Source organism: Mustela nivalis (genome assembly GCF_964662115.1).
Source record: "Mustela nivalis genome assembly, chromosome: 15".
NCBI classification, from domain to species: domain Eukaryota; kingdom Metazoa; phylum Chordata; class Mammalia; order Carnivora; family Mustelidae; genus Mustela; species Mustela nivalis.
Window position 1 is genome coordinate 9,596,306 of NC_139034.1, and position 23,461 is coordinate 9,619,766.

General features: G+C 41.3%; 2 protein-coding genes across 11 annotated transcripts in view; one reads left to right on the forward strand and one right to left on the reverse strand.

Annotated features, from left to right (window-relative positions):
- LOC309848532 (uncharacterized protein) overlaps positions 1-21,409 on the reverse strand; it is a gene marked incomplete at its 5' end in the record, with an annotated part of 35,991 nt that extends 14,582 nt beyond the window's left edge. The window contains 5 exons of one of the 10 annotated variants that reach the window (XR_014303105.1): positions 249-1,445; positions 1,727-3,508; positions 4,507-4,670; positions 5,607-5,676; positions 20,557-21,409. Coding sequence is in view for 4 of the 10 variants with exons in the window: in XM_082700231.1 (XP_082556357.1) it covers positions 3,980-4,099; positions 4,507-4,670; positions 5,607-5,676; positions 20,557-20,679 (477 nt within the window). The other 9 variants (XR_014303106.1, XR_014303101.1, XR_014303102.1 and 6 more) reach the window with 9 other exon arrangements.
- The window catches only part of LOC309848515 (ligand of Numb protein X 2-like), a gene marked incomplete at its 5' end in the record, with an annotated part of 385,857 nt that extends 363,739 nt beyond the window's left edge, over positions 1-22,118 (forward strand). The window contains one exon of the mRNA XM_082700211.1: positions 20,596-22,118. The remainder of the gene's footprint in view (positions 1-20,595) is intronic.
- Positions 22,119-23,461: the final 1,343 nt, after the last annotated feature.

Genomic DNA, 23,461 nt, shown 5'->3' on the forward strand with positions numbered 1-23,461 from the left:
ATCATTGATCTAGCACACTGTGTCCCAGCCAGGAAAGACCATTAAACCGGACAGATTTCAGCTGGCACGACCAGCAACCTCTGCTCCCTTACTGTTTGGGCCCAGCCTGCAGCCCAGGGAACCAGAAGGTGAGGAAAGAAGAGGAATCCGGGTCTGGTTTTTCACTTCGGCCCCTCCCCCCACCCTCTGCCTCCATGTTTGGTACGGGAAGGAGCAGGGGCACAGGGACAGAGGCAAAGAGCCCTCCCTGTAGGCCTTCTGTTTTATTTAATTTAATTTTCTAAAAGATTTTATTTATTTATTTGACACACAGAGAGAAAGAACACAAGTAGGCAATGCCACAGGGAGAGGGAGAAGCAGGCTCCCCACTGAGCAGAGAGCCTGATGCGGGGCTCGATCCCAGGACCCTGAGATCATGACCCTGAGTCAAAGGCAGACGCTTCACTGACTGAGCTACCCAGGTGCCCTGGGCCTTCTGTTTTAAAAGACTTTTAATTCCTTGCTTTCCCTTTCGTGAGCTGTACCCCAGGGCTGGTCTGTTTTGACCAATCTTCTAGTCCTGCACTTCTTCTTCTTCTTCTTTGTTTTTCTTAAAGATTTTGTGTATTTATTTGACAGAGATCACAAGTAGGCAGAAAGGCAGGCAAAGAGAGAGGGGGAAGCAGGCTCCCTGCTGAGCAGAAAGCCCGATGCGGGGCTCGATCCCAGAACACTGGGATCATAACCTGAGCTGAAGGCAGAGGCTTTAACCCACTGAGCCACCCAGCTGCCCCTAATCTTGCATTTCTGATAACACCTACAGCCCCTTGGCTAAAAACCTCTCCTGGGCAGGATTCTTTAGGATGACATGGGCCCCATTTCCCTCTGTGGGGACGTTCCTTGCCCTGCCATCTGTCCTGGGTGGCCAGCTCCCCTGGGTGCCTTCTCTCCCCTCTCTTGGCTGGTTACAGTCTCCCTGCTCAGGTGTACCCCACATGTCCAGGGACACCCGACACACTCTCTCCAGAACTGTCTGCTCTGGTAGCAGCATGGGCCAGGCCTGAGTGTTGTCTCCCCAGCTCAATGAGCATTTGGCAACAAAGTGAGCTGCTGAGAGCTAACCTCAGTCTCTGTGAAGCCTTCTGTGGAGGCTCCCTCAACCTCCCTGTGGCCTGAGGTAGCAGGGAAGGCAGGCAGAGGAAGCGCTCTCTCCACTCGGCTCTGTCGTGGAGCAGAGCCCCCACCGTACTCTGTGTCCAGGAGTTCCTTCCGAAGACTTCTTCTCAGGGAAACTCCAGCCTCCTCATCAAGCCTGCGGTTGGCAGTTGTTGGATCGACCTGGTCCTATTTTAACTGCATCGACGAGTCTAGAACTTTTCTTTAGAACCAAGAGCTCTCGGCATTCCTTTCCCTCAGCTAGAAACTTGAGCATGGGTCCTGCAACAAGCGATGCACTGGTTTGTCATCTGAAATTGATGTAGACAGTAGAGAACTGTGCTGAAGCCCAATGACTGTGTGTGTGGAGCCTCTGTTGGGCGATGCTCTAAGTTGGCTTCAGGTGTTTGCCGGGGGTCATAAACAGCAATCAGCAGGTGCGTGTGTACTCGGCACTTATCTTTTGCTATGTTGGGCTTCGTCGTTTTTTTTGTCTCACTGGAAGTCAGAAAGTCATTGGTCTTCCCTTCTCTCTCCCACCCTCCACCTCCTTACCCTCTACTTTGTTTTCATCCAGACAGGAAGGACTCACCTGGCCTCCAGCCGTCAGCTCCATGTACGTGTGTGCACGCTCACACCCAGGCCTGCGCCCTATGCTGCAAACTGCACCTGTGCAGCGGGGCAGAGGGGGCCCCAATTTGTCCCTGCGGGGCCACACACTGACGGCCCCCGGGGCTCAGCTCCGTTTCCTTTGTCATTCCCTTTGTTCCACACTTCGGCTCGGTTCTCCGTGCCACAGGAAAATAACACGCCTCTGAACCCTTTTCATCCAGAAAACAAGCAAAGGAGTGCATCTAATTATCACTAGGTTGTTTCATTTCCCAAGGAGAGAACCATGCAGATACAATAACATGCTGAAAGCAATCTGAGGTCCTCCTTTCCGGTCATTTTCGGTAGCTATGTTTTTCTCTGCCTCTTGGGTATGCTGAACAGATCCACGGCCTCTCACTCAAAACCTTCAAGGCCGAATGTGTTTCAGGTTTCAGAAATGTTCAGTTTGGGAGAAGGTAATATAGTGCAAATATCATATTTTATGTCACAGCCCCAGGGGCTAGGATAGTACCTCATAATTAAACTCATTAACAGTTCTATGGCAAAGACTCTGAACAGTCACCCTATGAAGAATGAAGAAAGATCTTAATTTGCCTCAGACCGTTTTAGGTCAGGTTTTCCACCAAATGAGAGGAAGAAAGAAAGAAAAAAAACACCCTCAGTTTTTGGACTTTGGGATTGTAGAGAATGCATCATGAACTTGTATTCCCAATTGTTTTGTCTTGTCCCATAAAAATCAGTTGCTACATCTTCTTTTTCCCTTCTGCTTATGCCTTCCTTTGTTCATGTTATTGGTCTGATGTCGGAATTTTCCCCTTGTCCTCCCCCAGTCTTATCATTCTTAAGTACCTCAGGTCTAACCACCAAACTAGTTTTCACTTGAGAATCCAGTAGTTGCAATCTCCTTTGTGCACAGAGAATATTCTGGCACAGAGACAAGTGGCCTGGACTTGGTTTGAAGGCTTCTTAGAAAATAGATTTCTGTCTTAACACAGCTTCGCAGCCACAACCTGAGCGACTTACTAAAAAATATAGGGCCTCGGGGTTTGATGAGCTAACACTAAAATTCCAGGTGCTGCTGCCGCCTCATCCCTCATTTATTGGTTAAATCAATGAGGGATTAGCCAACGGTTCCTAAGCAACCGATCTCATAAGGCTGCATGAGAGCTCCGTTCCGGTTGCAGACGACTTTCTGAAGGAGCTTGAAGTTTCATACCATCCTCTGTTTACACCAGGAGAGAAAATCTTCAGAACACCGTCCCGCAGGATGTCATCGGATATTTCCAACAACAGGTGTCCATCTTATACCACTCTGGTGTCCTCAGCGGTGGGCCGTGGCTCCAGGCCTCAGGCAATTCACTCAGAAATTAGTAATCTCTTTGTGCAACCAAATAAACAGCATTATTCACAAGAGTCAAAGTGGGGGAAGCAACCCAGGTGTCCACTGACACGTGAGCAGATCAACCAAACATGGCATATGCATGCAATAGAACATTACTCAGCCCGAAAGAGGAAGGAAGTTCCGACCCTGCTATGACAATGAATGAACCTGGAGGACATGATGCTAAGTGAAATACGCAAGTCCTAGAAAGACAAAGAGCATATGGTTCCTCTTACATGGGGTAACCAAAGCTGTCGAGATTCCCGAAGACAGCAATTCTAATGGTGGCCGCCAGGGGCAGGCGGGAGCAGGGAGCAGGAGCTGTGGTTGAATCAGGATGGAGAGTTTCAGCTTTGCAAGATGGGAGAGTTCAGAGATGCCCTGCACAAGAGGAATATACTTCACACTAGTGAACTGCACACTCAAAGAAGGTTCAGATGGTAAAACTTATGTGTATCTTACCATAGTTAAAAATAAAAACGAAAACGAGCTCCTAAAACAAAAAAAGGCGGGGGGTGGGAAATCTGACACGTTACAACATGATGAGCCTTGGGGACATATAAATAAGCCAGACCCCAAAGGACTAATACTGCATGGTTCCACTCACAAGAGGAACCCTGAGCAGACACATTCCGAGAGACAAAGAGTAAAATTGGCCGCCAGGGGCCAGGGAGGGGACAAGGAAATAATAGGGAGCTGTGGTTTCATGGGTGCAAAGTTTCTATTCGGGAAGACGAAGGGGTTCTGGAAGTGGGCGGGGAGGGACAGCCTCCCAACAAAGTGAGTACTCACGCTGCTCCTGAACCACACACTTACAAACTGATAAAATGGCCCATGTTGGATTCTGTATTTCTACCACAGTAAGCAAAGAATGGCTAATGCAAACGAAGATAGCTCCTGGGTGGCAAAAATGCTTTCTGCTTCAGGTACTAATGGGAGACCCAAATGACAGAACCAGGGGTTCACATACACCTAAAGTTAAAAATCAAGAAGAAGAACAACAACAACAAATGGGAGCAATCCCCTCCACGAAGAAAATCTTCAAAACAGGCTCATCCAGTTTGCTTTTGTGTGTAAACATTCTGAATTTACAGCAGGAATGACTTTGAAAGAGGGACACCAAGTGAATCTCAGCTGTAAGAAAACTAGGACAGTTATCATTTATAGAAACAGGTGCAACTGGTTTTCTTTGGGATTTTTTTTTTCTTTAGGGTTTTTATTTCCCCCCCTCCACTCTCTTCATGATAAATAAAAGCAGGCGCCATTGTCAAATGAACCAGGGGGTCTTTGGTCACAGCTGTTAGCAAATTGTTAAATTCCATGAAGGTCAAGTTTCTCTCAAATGCCTGTGCACCCTGATTTCTTGGCCCTATTGATACCTCTGGCCCCAGCGTCGGCATCCACTCCATTGTTGCGCACAGGAGTGAGGGTTCACAATGCACACGATTATTCCTTGGTGGAGTCTCCGCTGAGTCAAATGCAACTGTCAAATCCTTTCCACCTTTTCCAATGCTATTTCTCAACCTTGGCCCCACAGAATCACCTGGGAAGTACACACAGGGAGGGGCAACAGCTTGATGCTGCCAATTCCAAGTACTCCCCATCAGCTGCATTGAGTGGTGCACCCCCCAAAGCCTTCCCCCCACCCCCTCCACAGTGCTCAGAGCTGGGTCTGCACGAGCCCACGTTTTCTCTCATCTGAGGTGACCAGGTTATCCTTAAGGTTCATTCCCCCAGACTGGGGCTGGGTTTCACCTCCTTTTCTATGGCTGTGGGAGGCACAGGCCCTTTCTCCAATATAGGGACATCCCAGTGGGTCACGTGAGCTCAAAGCACACCTCAGTACCACATATATGTCACTGGGAGACCAGGTCAGGGTGAGGGTCAGTACCCATGCTTGCTGCATGAGGGAAGGACAGGGGTAGGGGCTGGGTTGGACAAGGTTGTCCTGGGCCTACCCTCCTATTCCTGCTGCTCATGCCCCATGTCACCTACTGCTGCCGTTCTTCTGGGGACCCACTGTGTAGATCTGGTGAAAAGTGGGGTGAAAAGGAGCTATCTGGAGAAGTTAAGGAGCACCTCCGTGGTAGGCTTCAGGGCACTGGAGGATGCTGGGACACTGCCTCCCAGGTGGCCTTGTCCCTTTGGAGGGGTGGGTGCCGTGCCGGCTGCTATGGGCAGAGAGTAGAAAGGGTGACTAGGGCCGAGCGTGGGGAGGCCAACTGCAGGACTCCGGGCCCTAGCCCCCCGCAGGGCTGGAGCACCACGTGGACCAGGCAATCCCAATGCCTGGCCGGGTGCCGCGAACCCAGTGAGGGTGGGAGTGGGAGGCTCAGAAGTGTCTTCCTCCAGGTGGAGAGGGTGAAGGGCTTAAGTAAGCACAGACGAGACCAGAAAACCCCTGCTTCCACCCCATGTTCTCCTGGAGGGGAGCCCTCTATCTCTCCCAGGCCAGAGCATACCACTGAGAGGTGGTTACCTGGAAGCAAGGTGTGGGCTTTTCTTCTAGAGCTGCCTAGTGGCCCCTTCCTCCCAGCCTTCTTTCTGCGCTTTGGGACACAAAGAGAATTTGTCATTATAAATGAAGCCTGCTTCCTCCCTTTTATTACATAGTTGACAGCATTAGTTACCTCTGTGATTTCTTTTATTACCCTCAATTTTTATTAATACTGTGGTTACCAGAGATAACAATCTCATAAAATAATAACGGGGTGAGCTCTTGCTGAGAGGCCCCCTTTGATGAGTCCGATAACACCTCTCTGCTCCCCTGAGGAAGGAGGGTGTCGGGTCCCAGGGCCGCGGCTCGTCCACACATCAGCATCCCCTCGGCTGTTTACAGGGATGCTCTGTGTCTGGAGACGGGCGGGCCTCATGCTTTACAGCAGTGTGAGTCCGGGGAAGGCTCCGCTGTCACCCAGAAACGTCACAGTTCCAGGCACAGCTAATGGGGAAGAAACTGGGGGAAGGGCATACCCTAGGGACACTGTGAGTCCTGTGTTCCCACAGAGTATCTGGGCCTGCTCAGCTGTGGGACCGATGCAACCCATGTGACTAACCCATCAGGACAGCCCCCAGAAGGGGAAACAGCATCCCCCTGTAAGGCTCGATGTTCTACTGGGGAAGCCCCAGTTTCCCACAAAGCTCACCCTGTCCTGTCACCTTGCTTCTGGGGATCCAGACTCGCCCTTCCTCTGGCATCCCTCCCTCCCTGCATGGGCCTCACTTCCCCCCATCCCCCAACCATGCCCTGGGGCCTTCAGAAGGAGAGCAAGGTACCCGCGCAGAGACTGTCCTATCTTATTTTGTTTTTCTGCAACACTGGACACAGGTGACTTTCCATGAATGGCTTCCTGTCTCACTCAGTAAAAGCAAAGATTTCACATTAGCTTTCAAGGCTTACCCCTGTCCCCAACTTTAATTTCCTACTGTGCTCTCCCCTTCCCTCACTCTGATCTAGCCACACCAGTCTTCGTGCTAGTTTTTACTAACTAGGCATGTCCAACACGGGCTTCTCCCAGCCTCTCCTCCCCACTCCTTGCCCCTGGGAACATGGCTTGTTCCCTCATCACTTCAGTCTGTACTCATGTCACTATCTCTGTAAGGACTTCCCTAACTACCCTGTTTACAACTGTCCTCCCCCACCTCACCCTGGCACTCTCTATAGCATTCAATACCATCTACCACATTATATATTTGCCTTATTAACTTTGCTTACTGTTATGTCTCCCCCAGCAAGAAAATAAGTTTTGGAATGGCAGGGACTTTTGTCTGCAAACCACCATTTCCCCATCCACAGAACAGTACCAGGCCCTAAGGAAAGGAGAAAGCAGAAGAAGGGGCAGCAAAGAAGGAAATCAGAACAGGGAAGACTTCCCTTCTTGTGATTCACCTCTTCCCATTAGATCCCTAACACTCTTCCTCTGAATCCTCTTCTTCTGCTCCACCCTTTGGAAGTATTCCTAGGGTTTTAACTTTCAACCCTTTACAAGTACTCCTTGCATAAACTCATGCATAAAAGAAAACATCAATGATTGCCTAAACAATGACAACTCCCAAATTTATTCTTTTGGACCACACCTTTTCCCTAACCCTGTACCCTCAGAACAGGCTATTTACTAGACCAAATCCTATCACCTAAGTTCCTCTCCCCCATCCCCTACGATCCTCCCAGTCCTACTCATACTGATCTATCTTACTATTCAAATCTATTTATTTAATTACTTTAAAAAGATTTTATTTATTTACTTGAGAGAGGGAGAGGGAGCATGTGCAGGTGCACAAGTGGGGGCAGGGAGAAGGAGAAGCAGACTCCCCACTAAGCAGGTAGCTCCATCTGGGGCTCGACCCCAGTATCCTGGGATCATGACCTGACCTGAAGGCAGACACTTAACTGAGCCACCCAGGCACCCCTCAAATCTCTTGATTAGACCATTACTCTGTGAGGCAGAGGAGTGTCACCGTTAAGAGAACAGGACTGGTATCACAAAGACCTGGATTCTGGGCGCCTGGGTGGCTCAGTGGGTTAAAGCCTCTGCCTTCAGCTCAGGTCATGATCCCTGGGTCCTGGGATTGAGCCCCGCATAGGGGTCTGTGCTCAGCAGGGAGGCTACTTCCTCCTCTCTCTCTGCCTGCTTCTCTGTGACCTCTGTCTGTCAAATAAATGAATGAAATCTTTAAAACACACAAAAAACAAAGACCTGGATTCAAGTTCCCAGCTCCACCTCGTCCTTATTAAAATGAGCTGTTTGAGTCAGGACAAGTTATTTAATTTCTGCAAATTTTCGTTTTCTCACCTATATAATGGGATAATATTAGTGAGTCAAAATAGCACTTCATGTGAGGAAAAGCAGTCAGGTGCTGCTCCCCACAATCTACTGGCTCTTACTCTTAGTCATTCTTAGTTTGCATCTCTTTTCCTCTTTGTAACTGATTCCACATATTTGTGTACATAACACCTATGATTGCACATTCTAATGACAAAAACGGGTAGCAAGCTAAGAACAAACTAGGTGTTACTTTTGGAATAATTCAACTTGAGCCCTAATGGGGTCAGATTTTCATGGGATATTCCATTCCTTAACAAACTCTAGAGAGCAGTCTTCCATATATAGTTTAGGAAAAGATTCTTTTTTACTGTTCTGTAAAGTTCCATTCACAAACAGCACTTCACTGGACATCAACAGATGATGTCAGCCAAAGCCCTGGAGCCTGGCAGGGAAAGGAGAAAGACTGCATAAAGAACTGTCTCTGCGTATTTACCATTGTTTCTTGGCAAGACTACCTCATTATGGTGAAATTAGAACTCAAAATGATAGGTAGAGCTTGGAAACAGTCTTTCAGAAATACAAATTCAGACTGGACATCTTTAGTGATGCTATACAGTAAGTAAACTAAATGTGACCAAAACAGGATGGTATTATATCTGTTCCTGAACTTTATCACTATAAAGCCATTTAGTCAGTACTCAGCTAAAATATTTATCTGATAAACCTCTGGTTCATAAGCGGTAACAATTAAAAAAAAACATAAACAATACAAAAATGTCAAGAAAAGCATTTAGAAGAAAAAAAGCACTTAGAATTATCATTAGGATTCACTTCTGAGTATTAATACATTTTAACAATTAGTTTAAAACTAGAGAAGTAACGAAAAGAAAATGATGACAAACCCTAGTTTAAATCTTCACTCTACCCCCTCATGAGGGAAGATTACTTCAACTCTCCAAGCCTATTTCCTTCTCATCTGCAAATGCTGATAATGTACCCAACTGGCAGGGTTATTTAAGAAATTAGGACAATTGTGTATAAATTAGCATTACTTGTGAAATTATAAATTCTAGAAAGTAATATTGCGTAGTTAGCTACACTGACATAGAGTTGCTCAAGAAATGGTAATTATTACTTTTTTTAAAAGATTTTATTTATGTATTTGACAGAGAGAAATCACAATTAGGCAGAGAGGCGGGCAGAGAGAGAGGAAGGGAAGCAGGACCCCTGCTGAGCAGAGAGCCCGATGTGGGACTCGATCCCAGGACCCTGAGATCATGACCTGAGCCGAAGGCAGCGGCTTAACCCACTGAGCCACCCAGACACCCCTAATTATTACTTTTCAAATACAGCTGTCTTAACATAAAACAAATAAATAGTTACATGGGACTTAACTCTACGGTCAATTCTTGATCATAGTGACTAAACTGCATAGTTCCAAATTGCTAAGTAAACTTAAAAGCAATTCATTTTTAGTTTTGAAATACAATCATTTTTGCAGTAAATTAACCATGTCCAAGTGAAGGTTATGGAAAATAGCATAATAATGCAATAGGGTACGTTTATAACAATCTTCTAATAATAAGTCATAATTTGTGAAAATATTATAATTCACACAGTAATTATCATAATGTACAGTGAGATTCATGTCTATCATGCTCACTGCTCTATAGCCAGTGTCTGTCCTGTGCCTGGCACATAACTGGGACCTAGTTAGTATTAGTTTAAATGCAGCATACCTACAGCCACTTATGATTATTCAAGATTACTGGTGGTCTTATGCTAGAAGAGGAACTCAAAGTAATGAAAGAGCACAACCTGAAAAGTAATTTTAATAGAAAATTATTCATGAATCTTCTGCTCCTTAAAGTCATAAAAGGACCTCACTAAACTGTCAGGATAGGCCCACTGTGAAAAACTACTATATAATACACAGTTGGAACCCTGGAACCAGGACAAGAACCTGATCTGATGCATGATCTAGTCCTCTTTTCCATCTCTGTGTTTTCTACTAGTTTGGTTATTTACTAAACCACCCTTCTATTTTCAAACTTTAAGAGCCAGCAACTTGAATTATACTTATTTTACCATTCTTCTCCTAAGGGGGAAAAAAAAAAAAAAAAGATTCTTCTCTCCCATCCAAGTACCAACCAGGCCCTCCCCTGCTTAGATTCCTATATCAGACCAGATCGGATGCATTCAGGGTGGTATGGCCATAGACAGGGGGGAAAAAAAAGATTTTTAAAAAGGGGTTAGTTTTTAGCATCTTCAATTATTATAGTATGTGCAATGTTATAAACAAGCTTTAACAAAAATCCATGACACCTTAAAAAGGTTCGTGAAGCATTTTAATGACACAGACCTCAAATTCTCATCGGACAAATGAAGATAACGTATGTCGCTATTTTTTCTAAATGAACTGTAACTTTAGGATGCGCGGCAATTGAGTGATGGCTTTAGCAAATCACCAGCAGTCAGGATTCACAATGGGTCCTCTCCCTGATTTTGTTAGGCTCCAGGCGATCTTAAAATTACATTATTCAGTTCTTCTTCTTGTCCTGATTTATGCTTTCTTCCTCCCAAGGCTGAAGCTGAACCTAATTCTTGGTAACATAACTTGTTAATAAGTTGATGCCATTTCCTTCCGTTTCAGAATTTGTAATGGAATTATACTACTTGTTCGTTTCTAAAAATAAATGCCTTTCACACGGAAAAATTAAGCATGGGATTAATTAAGATCAACTGAAAAAGTTCCATCAGACACTTAAAAATATGGGCTAACATGTTTTCCTTCTCCGTAACTCCTCTGTTTAACTGACCATTGACGCTAAAGACAATGAAGTTTCGAAGCACACAGAGACAGCAGACGGAGACAGCCGACCGAGACAACAAAGTGGGGGGAGCAGAGTGCTGATCTCAGCGCCTCCAAAACTTGCAACAAGAACCTGCGACAGGGGACAATTCAACGTGAGCAAGGAAAACCTTACACAATATCACAATGCTGATCTGGGGACCCACCCGTTTCCCGGTCTTTGGGGCAGCGAATGCCTGAGAGCAGCTGAAGCTAAAGCAGCCCCAATTTTGCCCAAGAAGTGTAGCGCGACCAATTTCATGGGACTCAACCCCCAGCTGCCCAAATCGTCCACACCCCAACACCAAAGACTGAAAACGGGGCTTCCACTCGCATAGGTACAGGTGGCCTCCACACCTACCCTGGCCCAAACTGCCCTGCCCTCCCACACTAGGCCCGGGGACGGTCCCGCGGGGCCGGTCCTCAGCCCCCGTCCGGCCAGCCCAGCCACCGTCGCCCCCCACCTCTGCCAGGTCAGAGCATGGCTAGTGGCTAACAGTTCTCCGCGTCGGAATACCTTGGTCGTACGGATGTGCTCCATCCCGAGCAGACGGCCGCTGGCAGCGCCACTCACAAGCGTACCATGGAGCGAGAGAGCCGGGCGGACCCAAGGACCCAGGCCCAGCAGGAACTACCAGCCGCCCAGCCCCGCGGCCCGTCCGCCCGCCCCCCTGGCAGCGCCCACCGCGCAGGCGCAACCGGCGGGCGCCGTCTCCTAGAAACGCTTTCCCAAACCCGAGGCCTGGGTGGGAGCAAAGACTGGAGGGGTAGAGTGTCCTCCGAGAGAGAGTGGCGTCTGGTTCTTCCGGGGCTGCCGGGGGTCCTACACCGCCACCTGCTAGTGGAGGCTCGGAACCAGCAGCAACTCCCACCCTCCACTCCCCCAGAAGAACCTGTTAAAGGATCATCAGATAGACTTACTGTAGCCTTAATGTGAACAATCAAAATTCCCAATACTAGGTCTCCGGGGTGGCTCAGTCCTTAAGCGCCTGCCTTCTCCTCAGGTCATGATCCCAAGGTCCTGGTATGGAGCCCCGCATGGGGCTCCCTGCTCAGCAGGAGGCCGGCTTCTCCCTCTCCCACTCCCCGTTTGCGTTCGCTCTCTGGCTGTGCCTCTTTGTTAAATAAATAAATAAAATTATTTTAAAAATTCCCAGTACTACACAATTACTTATGTAAAAGTGTAGTTAACGTCCTACACACCAGTTATCCATTAAAAATCATGGAGCAGATCTTAAATAAATATTCAAAGGGCGAAATATATATTATATATTATGTATATATAATATGCATATATTTTATATATATAGTAGATCCTAACAAGTAAAAACGGAACAAACTGAAAAACCGTCAACTTTTCCTAGATCTGCAAGAGAACTGAGGTCACAGGGCAAATCGTTATCCCTAAAATTAGATAGAGGGGCAGGCAAATACACAGTTAAGGGAATAGAAACTCACAAGCAACAACCTTCCTGGGAGATAGTGCCAAGAAGCAAGCTTACCGGGCACCAGTGTTTGGCAGCATCTTTTACCCACTACATCATGTTCAACAATCCAGAAAACCTTACAAGGCATACTGAAGAGCAGAAAACAGTGTGAAGACACAGAGCAAGCATCAAAGCCAGACTTGGATATGACAGGGATGTTGGGATTATCATATTGAAAATACAAAATAATTAGGACTAATATGCTAAAGAATCTATTTATCTGCATAAAAGAGACAACGTGCAAGAACAAATGGACAATGTAAACAGAGATATGGGAATCCTAAGAAAGAAATGCTAGAGATAAAAACAACAACAACAAAACAAACAAACAAAAAAACACTGCAAAAGAAATGAAGAAAGCCTTTGATGGAGTTATTAATAATTTTGACATGGCTGCGGAAAGAGATCTCTAGCCACAGAGAGCTTGAAGGTATCTCAACAGAAACCTCCAAAACTGAAAAACAAAGAAAACAAAGGTTGAAAACAAAAAACAAAATTGGAGCAGAATATCCAAGAACCACCGGACATGTACAAAAGGTGAAATGCAGACACACGTAATAAATATCCAAAGATGAAAAAAAAGGAACATAAGCAAATATTTGGAACAATAACGTCTGAGATATTCCCTTGAATTAATGTCATACACCCAAAGTCAGACCCAGTAAGTTCAGAGAACACCAAGCAGCATAGATGTCAGAAAGACTGCATATTATTCTCAAACTATAGAAAGTCAAAGATAAAGAAAAATTCTGAAAAAGCCAGAGGGAAAAAACAGTCTACCCAAAGAAGAGCAAAGAACAACCATATTTGACTTCTCTTCACATGTGATGAGGCTGAACAAGCAAGAGAAGAGTAAAGTGAAATAAAGACTTTTTCAGACAAACAAAAATTGAGCAAATTTGTTGCCAGTAGAGCTGCCTTGGGAAAAAAAAAAATGTTAAAAGATGCCCTTTCGAGAGAAGTAAGATGATACAGGTCAAAAACTTGAATCTACTTAAGGAAAGAAAGAGCACTGGAGAAGGAATTAGTGAAAGTAAAATAAAAACATTTTCTTATTCTTTATTGATGTAATAAAAGATATTTTGTTCAAATCTGTGTGTACGCACATGTGTATGTGTGCATTTATGTATAATTGAAATGAAGGGGAGGACAGCAGTGATTCAAGGGATGGGAGGGAGGAAGAAGGAATTATAAAGTACTCGCACGACCAAAAAACCCCAAAACTATGCTGCAGAAGAATATTACGGAACAAAAATGTTGATGTTATATTAATGAATGAAAAATATGCTGGCTATAGAATGGTAAGATCAATGTGACTCTGTTTTGTAATTTTTATTTGTATAAACAAAAAGTTTACATTTGGGGGCACCTGGGTGGCTCTGTTGGTTAAGTTTCTGTCTTTGGCTCTGGTGACGATCCCAGGGTCCTGGGATCAAGTCCCACATTGGGCTACTTGCTCAGCGGGGAGCGGGCTTCTCCCTCTGCCTCTGTCTTTCCCCTTGTTTGTGCTCTCTCTCTCTCTCTCTCTCTCTCTCTCTGTCAAATGAATAAATAAAAATCTTTTTTTCAAAAGTTTACATTTCTAGATGGGAGGATCGTGGGTGACTTTTTGTAATTCCTGTGTTGCACTTTTTCTCAGTCTCAAGTGATTTTGCCACTCGGGATATCTGGCCAACTGTGGAGACATTTTGGGTGAACTCAAGTGGGTGCACGTGTGGAGAGTGCTACTGACATCTAGTGGGTGCAGGTTAGCTCTGCTGCTGAACATCCTACAGAGCACCAGACACCCTCCCCACTCGCCTCCCACCGCACCTCCCCAAGAAGAATTATCCAGACCAACAGGTCAACTGTGAAGAGGTGGAGAAGTCCTGCTTTATGTCTCCCAGGGGTTTTGTAGCAAGAAATTTCACTTACTGTAACTAGAAAATGCTCTTTGTAAAACACCATCATTTTTACATCATCTTTCTTGCTGTGTTTGATGCTACAAAGGTGTACCACCTATGTTTTCTTCTCTAATTAAAAATTTGCCAGCATCTCATTTTTACTATTTATTTATTTATTTATTTTTATTTTATTTTAATATTTATTCAACTTGTCTTGGTGTTGGTTTGTTTTGGTTTGTCTGTTTTTTGGTTTGGTTTTGTTTTGTGTTTTGAATGCCTACTCTGCTCCAGACAGATTGTCAAAGCAAATGCTTATTAATCTCAGCAGTCTTCGTGGTGAAATTACTTACTCCTGTAGGTATATGTGAAATAAGAATAAGATCAAGCCACCTAGACACCAGTGTTGATAGAGTATCTCATCCAAAAGAAACCCAAATCCTGCTTTAAAACAAAACAAAACACTGAAAACTAATATAGCTCCTTACTGAAGATCTCTTGAGAAGGTAGAATAAGGTGAATTATACTAAATAACATCCATCAAGACTCCCTTAATAAAGCTTCTTTGTATACTGTTTCTCCCGCATTTTTTGTCACTTCCCCTATTTCCTGCTCATCTGCAGTTTGCCCTCACATACCAGGCTATCCTCCCCCACTCTTTTCTCTTATCATGTCTCCTTTTTTTTTCTTTTACCAATTTTCATGGAGAGGTAATAACAGTAACTAACACTTACTAAGGGATTATCAGGAGACGGAAAGTGTACCAAATGCATCACCTGTGTTATGAGGAAAATACTGTTCCTTTCCTCAGTTTAAAGATGAAGAAAGTGGAATACAATGAAGTTAAGTATCTTGCCCAATACCACAGAGATTTAAAGCCTAGATCCACGATGTAAAGCCAGACAGTCTGACTCGAGAGTCTGTATTCTTTTTTTAAGAATTATTTTTATTAACATACAATGTATTCTTTGCCTCAGGGGTACAGGTTTGTGAATCATCAGGCTTACACACTTCACAGCACTCACCATAGCACATACCTTCTCCAATGTCCATAACCCAACCACCCTCTCCCTACCTCCCCACCCCCCAGCAACCCTTAGTATGTTTTGTGAGATTAAGAGTCTCTTATGGTTTGTTTCCCTCCCGTTCCCATCACTTTTTTTTTTTCATTTTTTCCTTCCCTAATCCCACGACCCCTGCCCTGCCTCTCAAATTCCTCATATCAGAGAGATCATATGAGAATTGTCTTTCTCTGATTATAGAGTCTGTATTTTTAACAGCTATTCTATACTGATTTCTTTTCCAAAATCTATATATAAGTTCCACTTATGATAACATAATAGGCTAGGAAATGACCCTGCCTTAAAAAAACAATAATAATTAAAATAACAAAGTAGAAATCAAGTTCCGTAAAGCACCAGGTAACTGACAAGTTAGTGAGAAGGTACAAGATGGCTTTTTTCTCCAGTATACTCTTATCACCCTTCTCCTCTCATTGTCTCTTGATATGTTCATTGGACATGTGTGGATATATTCACCTCTGAACTTTGGTTCCTGCTCTTTACTGGCTGGCTGGGCCCCAACACACCCTGTTTTTTCTAACCAGCCTATAAGCTCAAGTTCCTATTCAATGGTGATGGCAGAATGAATAATTAGACAGAACTTAAACATCAGAATTATAAAACTAAGTCCATCACTCAGGTTATCCATTAGTAAATAATATTATTGCTGTGAAAATGATTGTATTGAAGTAAAGAAACTTTTCAGTGATAGGCCCTAAGAGAGATTATCTAGTCAAACACTTGATTTGAGTTGAGGCCCAGAGAGGTTAAGTGATTTGCCCATATTGAAAATGCTAGTAGTGAACTAGAACCCAGATTCCTTTATTCCCATTTCAGTGCTCTTTTACCATATCCTACTGGACTTCTGTTTTTAAAGATCATCCCAAGCACATTTCATTTCTCCATGTATATAACAAGAATACATTTTTGCTTCAAATTTTAAGAAAAGAGGGGCGCCTGGATGGCTCAGTCAGTTGAGCATCTGCCTTTGGTTCAGGTCATGATCTTGGGGTCCTGAGATCGAGCCCCATGTCAAACTTCCTGCTTTGGTGGGCAGTCTGTTTCTCCCTCTGCCTCTGCTTCCCCCACCCTCTTGTGTGAGTTCTCTCTCTCTCTCTCTCTGTGTCTCAAGTAAATAAATAAAATCTTTTTTAAAAATTTTAGAAAAAGATTCTATTTTTTACAAAACTAAATCAAAAGCACTCAACACCACTAGAAAATTTTGGTATTGACCAAATTCTGTAAGTACCTATATTGTTTTAGACCAAAGCTGGTAAGAGAATGTTGCACTGTGCATAACTTTAAGTATATAACTACTTTTTTTTAAAGTTTATTTACATTTTGGCATCTCATATAAAGATAGTTAACTAGTCATGATTCTCTATTTTAGTTAATTGCCTGAAGGAAGGATCCAAATGCTGTTTCCTATTCTATAAAATAAGAGTTTATTTGAAATGATAGCTCAAAATCTTTTCTAGTACTGTACGTCTCTAAGTCACATTATCCAAAACTTGAATTTTACAATGCTGTGTCATCCTTTTTTTTTTTTTCCTAATGCATTTAGAGGTAAGAAGGATGTATAGAACATATCTAACATATTGTGAAAATCAGCGAAGATGTCTTAAATAATTTGAACTTCATTTTAGCTAAAACATTTTAAACTGACAAATTACTTAGGATTGTATTCAGAATTAATTCTAAACTAATTTTTATAATGCCAGATTACATTAATATGTTTATGAAATATCTTTGAGATTGCTATAGATTTTAGAAAGTGTGCTCCAAGTAGAATTTCAACCTGTGTAATAAAACAAAGTAAGAAAATAATACTTTACTGTTGGATAGCACTTTAATATTCCCAGAGCAAAAGATTTTCAGATCCTAACATTTGGAGATTCTTCTACAAATAGGACACTTCACCTTATTAACCTGATTAACTTGCAGTGAAAGTCACCAATTGACAGGTCCTACCCACACACTTCTTTCAGTGCTTCATTCTTTATATGAGTGATTGTCCAACAGTTCACTCCAACAATTGTCCATTAATTTAAGGAAAGTTTCCAACATGAAAAACATGATAATTGGAATCAAACAGTATTCTGTAATCCAGAAGAAACTGACAATGAAGGTAGCTAGAAGATTAAAAGCAAAAGCAAAAAGAAAAAGAAACATATATAAGTTAGAGACAAACTATATTTTCAAAGAATCAGTGGAACTATTGAGTTCCTTAAATAAGAATAAGGGGCTACTTAAAATTTTCAAAATAGAAAAAGCAGAACTTTGAAATTAAAAATATAAATAAAATTTAATTATAAACACAAATAGACTGGAAGAGAAAATTATGAAGACCCCTAGAAAACAGAACAGGAAGCAAAGAGGTTAAGAGAAACAGAAGGGGAAGGAAGAGAAAAAGGTGGGGGAGAGGCAAACCATAAAAGACTCTTAACTATAGAAAACAAACTGAGGGTTGCCAGAGGGGAAGTGGGTGGGGGGTGGGCAAAATTGATGATGGATATTAAGGAAGGTACTTGTAATTGGCATCATGTATAATATGTAAGTGATGAATCACTAAATTCTACTCCTGAAACGAGTATTACCCTATCTGTTAACCAACTAATTTAAATAAAAACCTGGGGAAAAAAAAAAACCACAAAAAATGAAGGCAGAAAAAACTTGAGATTCAAGGCTTAACCAGGAGGCCCATCATATTGCAAGTAAGACTCCAATAAAGGAAGAATAGAAAAAGTATAGTGAGCAAGAAATTATTAAAGAACTAATAAGTTTATTTTTTCTCAGAACTGATCGAAATGAGTCTCCACATTGAAAAAGCCCACTGAATATCCAGCACAATAAATGAAAAATACTCTTACCAAAGAAAAAGTCCCAAATTGCAGCATATCAAGGATAAACAAGAGGTTGTAAGAGCTTCCCAAACGCAAGGAATGGGGATAGTTCACATCCAAAAAGTAGAATGGCACTGGACTTCTCCACAACTACATTGTGAAACAATTTCTTCAAAATTGTAAGGGGAACAGTTTCACTAGTTAATTCTGTACTCAGCCAAATCAAGTGTGATGGTACAAAAGAAAGAGTGGTCCCTCCTTTCCCTAAAAAATACTTTCCATGGACTGTGGCCTATGAAATTTTTAAAGGATGTGATTTGTCCAGATGATTAAATAAGAAAGAGAAAGATATAGATGACTCAGGAGAGGAATAAAAAAGTGTCAGCATGGCTGCTATTCAACAAGCCATGAGGTCAGTCAGTTCCATATTGTACTCTCTAAACGAGAACCTTGGGAAGGAGCTCTCCAGGAAACAAAGGAACATAACATGTTGAGCATACAGAAAAAATATTAATTGCATGTAGCAGAGATTTGGAAGAGTATATAATAATTGTATTAAGTACATAGAAAACTAGAGGGTAAAAAAATTAGTAGTTATAAACTCCAGGAGAAATAATAGGCATGGTCCTAGTTTACCTCTTTGCTTAAAATATTTGCAACTCATAATAATGTAGACATTAGCTATTTATATTTATATTGGTGATTTATATAGTCCCACATTATAACATTATTTTGATATCAGAGATGGGTAGAAATATGGGATAAGAATATAGAAGAGTGAAGTCTTCATATGATTGGGAGTTAACCAATTTTGTTTTAAATTGATAAATGAAGAAATAAAGTATAAGGATATCATCTAGACCCACACTAATATTAATCTGTGGCAAAGGAGGTAAGAGTATACAATGGGAGAAAAGACAGTCTTCAACAAATTTTGCTTGGAAAACTGGACAGCTACATGCAAAAGAATGAAATTGGACCACTTTCTTATACTGTACATACACAATAATAAATCAAAATGGACTAAAGACCTAAGTGGGAGACCTGAAAAAACAAAACTCATAGAAGAAGACATAAGCAGTCATTTCTTTGACATCTGCCATCACAGCGTTTTCCTAGATATGTCTCCTGAGGCAAGGGCAACAAAAGCAAAAATAAACTATTGGGACTACACCAAAATAAAAATCTTTTGTGCAGCAGAGGAAACCATCACAAAAACAAAAAGGCAACCTACTAAGTAGGAGAAGGTATTTGCAAATGATATATCCAATAGGGATTAATATCCAAAATATATAAAACATTTATACAAGTCAGTACCCCCCCCAAAAAAGAACAAACAGATAATCTGATTTTAAAAAGGACAGAGGACCTGAATAGACATTTTTCCAAAGAAGACATACTCATGGCCACCAGATACATGAAAAGATGCTCAACATCATTATACAATGAAACGCAAATGAAAACCACAGTGAGATATCATTTCACACCTGTCAGAATGGCAAAATCAAAAAGACAAGAAATAACAACAGTTGGAGAGGCTGTGGAGAAAAAGGAACCCGTGTGCACTGTTGGTAGGAATGCAAATTGGTACAACCACTGTGGAAAATAGTATAGACCTTTCTCAAAAAATTAAAAATAGAAATTTAAAAAAGAAGCTCTGGCACATTGTTGGTGGGAATGCAAATTGACGCAACAACTGTAGAAAACAGCATGAAGGTTTTACAAAAAATTAAAAATAGAAATACCATATGACCCAGTGATTCAACTACTGGGTATTTACCCAAAGAAAATAAAACACTAATTCGAAAAGACAGATGCACTCCTATGTTTATTGCAGTATTATTTACAATAGCCAAAAATATGGAAGCAACCCAAGTGTCCATTAATGACTGGATAAAGAAGATATGATTGATATATAGATAGAATATATATTCTTTATATATAGATATATATAAATAGATTAGGTAAATTAGATAAATCGATATATCTAAAGAAGATGTGATATTATATATATACTTACATTTAAGTGTATATATATATTTATATTATGTATAATATATATAATATATACAATATACATATATTATATATTATATATATACACACATATATAAATGGAATATTGCTCAACCATAAAAAGAATGAGTTCTTGCCATTTGTGACAACATGGATGGATATAGAGGTTATATTGCTAAATGGAATAAGTGAGAAAAATACATACCATATGATTTTCCTCCTACGTGGAATTTAAGAATTAAAACAACGAAAAAGAAACCCAGACTCTTTAAGTACAGAGAACAAATGGGTGTTTGCTAGAGGAGTGGTAGGTGGGGGGGCAGCTAAAACACATAAGGGGGTTTAAGAGTATACTTAATCATGATGAACACTGAGTAATGTATAGAATTGTTAAATCATTATATTTTACACCTGAAACCAATCTAATACTTACATATATATATATATATATATATATATATATATATATATATATATAATTTTACTTAATAAACTATAACTATAGTAACTATATACATGTATTACCTTGATAAAAATAAAATCATTCCTGCGGTTTCTCCGCAGACCACGGGAGGCCAGAGGCGGGAACCGGCTCCCCCTGGCCCCGCGCAGGAGGGATTTCAGCGGAAGCTGTCGAGCGACTTTCATAAATGAAGCTTTAAAATGACCTTTTTAAAAGAAGAGTAAATCCTCGGTTTCCGTGTGACTGTGCAGACACAGCCCGGAGGTCAGCCCTGGGGGCCCGGAGCAGGCCGGTGCGTGTGGGTGGTCGCAGGCGGCCGGTGTCCAGCCTCGGGCAGCGCCAGCGCCGCAGGACGAAAACGCTCGTGTGGCCTTTCCCTGCGCCCCGACGGAGCCCGAGGCCGCTGTGAGGTGTGGCCGCGGGCAGGACGGACGAGCCCCCACGCGCCTCCAGGGGCCCGGGAAGCTCGCGGTCATCTGGATGTACAGTCTCTGTTGTCTCTGGTTTTAAATAACAAGCCACTTAGAACCTGATCTTTACGCAGATTAAATTCATTGTCACTTCGCTTTGATCTTCAGCAATATTTATAAATTTAGTCATTGTAAAGGTTTCCTCATTTGATCCAGTTTTATACGAACTCTGGTTTGTTTGAGTCCGATGTCCAGGAAGAAACAGGACACCTTCACTTGGAGAACCGGGCTCGGGCCCAAGAAAGCTTTCCTACAAATAACGTGTTTTTCTAGGAGCCTCCGGGTGGAGACGCAGCGGCTCCTCCTGTGGTCCGGCACCACCTGCTGCTCAGTGGCAACTGTCCTGCCTCGGGAGGCTCAGGCCACCAACTGGAAAACACAATCTCACCATCTTCATTTTTGCTGAATCCATTAAGTGTAAAAGCCAATTATTTTTCTTTTGGAAACTATTTATTGGGCAGAAATACTTTTTATTGAGTAATTTTGGTCTGCCACGCCTATATTTGATTTTGATATTTGTGCACTTTTGTTCCTAAACACAGGAAAGACCAAAAGTGCTCTCTCTTTGTGGTCTGGGGCAAGAGCTCAGATACACCCAGATTGATGGGCGCCAGTGAACGTAGGAGCATCTTTTCTGGCACCCAAGCAGTCAGAAGTGTTTTTGTGGTTTTGGTTGTTTTGTTCTTTTGGTTTTTGGTTTTTGTTTTTTGTTTTTTTGTTTTTTTACTACAGTAAGTATTATAGAACCAAAAACCAAATGCTACTTACTATCACAATGAAATGTTCTTTTACTAAGTTATTGCTGGTTATTGAATATCTTGTTGAGTACTGGGATCTGTTACCAAGAAGGAAATTACGTTTCTTACCATGTTTGAGCTAAGCAAATGCGAATAATTTTTTAAAGAAAGAAAAAAAAAGAAGCCTCCTCTGAGACTTGTATTCTGTTGTTCATAATTTTAGGAGTTCTGAATTTCTTGGAACAGCGGTTTGAGTGTATTTTTGTACCCATATCTTCACTTCTGCCTTTTTCTTCTTAAATTAAAAAAAAAAAAACTATGATGTATTACACATTAAAGTTTTCTTGGTTTTATATATCAAAGAATAAAAACTTTTTTGTTACATTTAAAAAAATAAAATAAAATAAATTTAAAAAATACAATATCTCAACTTCTATGAAGGCAAGAGTTAATTGTGTGTTGATTTGACATTTTGCAGAACTTAAGATACACAAACATTTAAAACAACAGCAAAAACACTTTAATAAATATGTGTCTTATCTAGATTTTCTAATTTCTTGAAGTGTAATTATTGTTAGTATGCCCTTATAATCCTTTTTATTTCTATGTGATTGTAGTGTTATTCCTCCTTTGTTCCTGATTTGACTTGAGATTTTCTTCTTTTTTTAATATGGGCATTTATAGCTGTAAGTTTCCCTCTAAGCACTACTTTAATTAAGTCCCATCAGTTTGGGTATATTTTGTTTATGTTTTTATTAATTAAAATATTTTCTGATTTATCTTGGGATATTTTGTTTGTTGATTATTTAGAAGTGTGCCATTTAATTTCCTCACATCTGTGAATTTCCATGCACATTTGAGAAGAAAGATATTCTACTGTTGTTGGGTAGAGTATTCTATAAATCTCTTACCTCTAGTTGATTTTTAGTACTATTTCAGTCTTCTATTTCCCTGTTGACTTTCTGGCTAGTTATTGAAAATGGGATACTGAAGTCTCCAGTTATTATTGTTTAATTGTATATTTTTCCCTTCTGTTCTGTAAATTCTTCCTTCAGGTTTATCAGGGCTTTTTTTGTTAGATGCATATATTTATAATAGTTATTACTTTCTGATAGGTTGATCCTTTTATTATTGTAAAGTGTTCTTCGTCTCTAGGGAAAATTTTTGTCTTAAAGTTTCTTCTGATACTAGTACACACACTCCAACTTTCTTTTGATCATTGTTTGTATGGCATAATCTTTTTATAGTTTTCCTTTTTAACCAATCTCAAGTATATATTTTACAGAGAGTGAGAGTATAGTATCATGTTTTTTAATCCATTTTAGATTGTTTATTACATTTACATATAATGTAATTACTGTAAAATTAAGAATTACATCTGCCATTTTCCTGGTTGCTGTGTTTCTTATGTCTTCACCCATTGTTCCCATTCCTTCATTATTGCATTCCTCTGTATTTGATAGATTTTTTTTTTTAGTTTACCATTTTAATTTCTTTGTTTCTTTTACTGTATGCTTTAGAATTGTTTTCTTAATGGTTGTCCTGGTGATTATTATTAGCATGTTTACATAAAACAATCTAGTTTAGATTAATACCAATTTAATTTCATTGCAGAAACTTTGCTCCAGTATAGTTCCATTCACTTCCTTTACTTTGTGCTATTACTATCATATACATTACATTTTTATACATTGTAAACCCATCAACACAGTTTTAAAATTGTATAGCTGTGTTTTAAATCATATAGGAGAAGAAGAGAA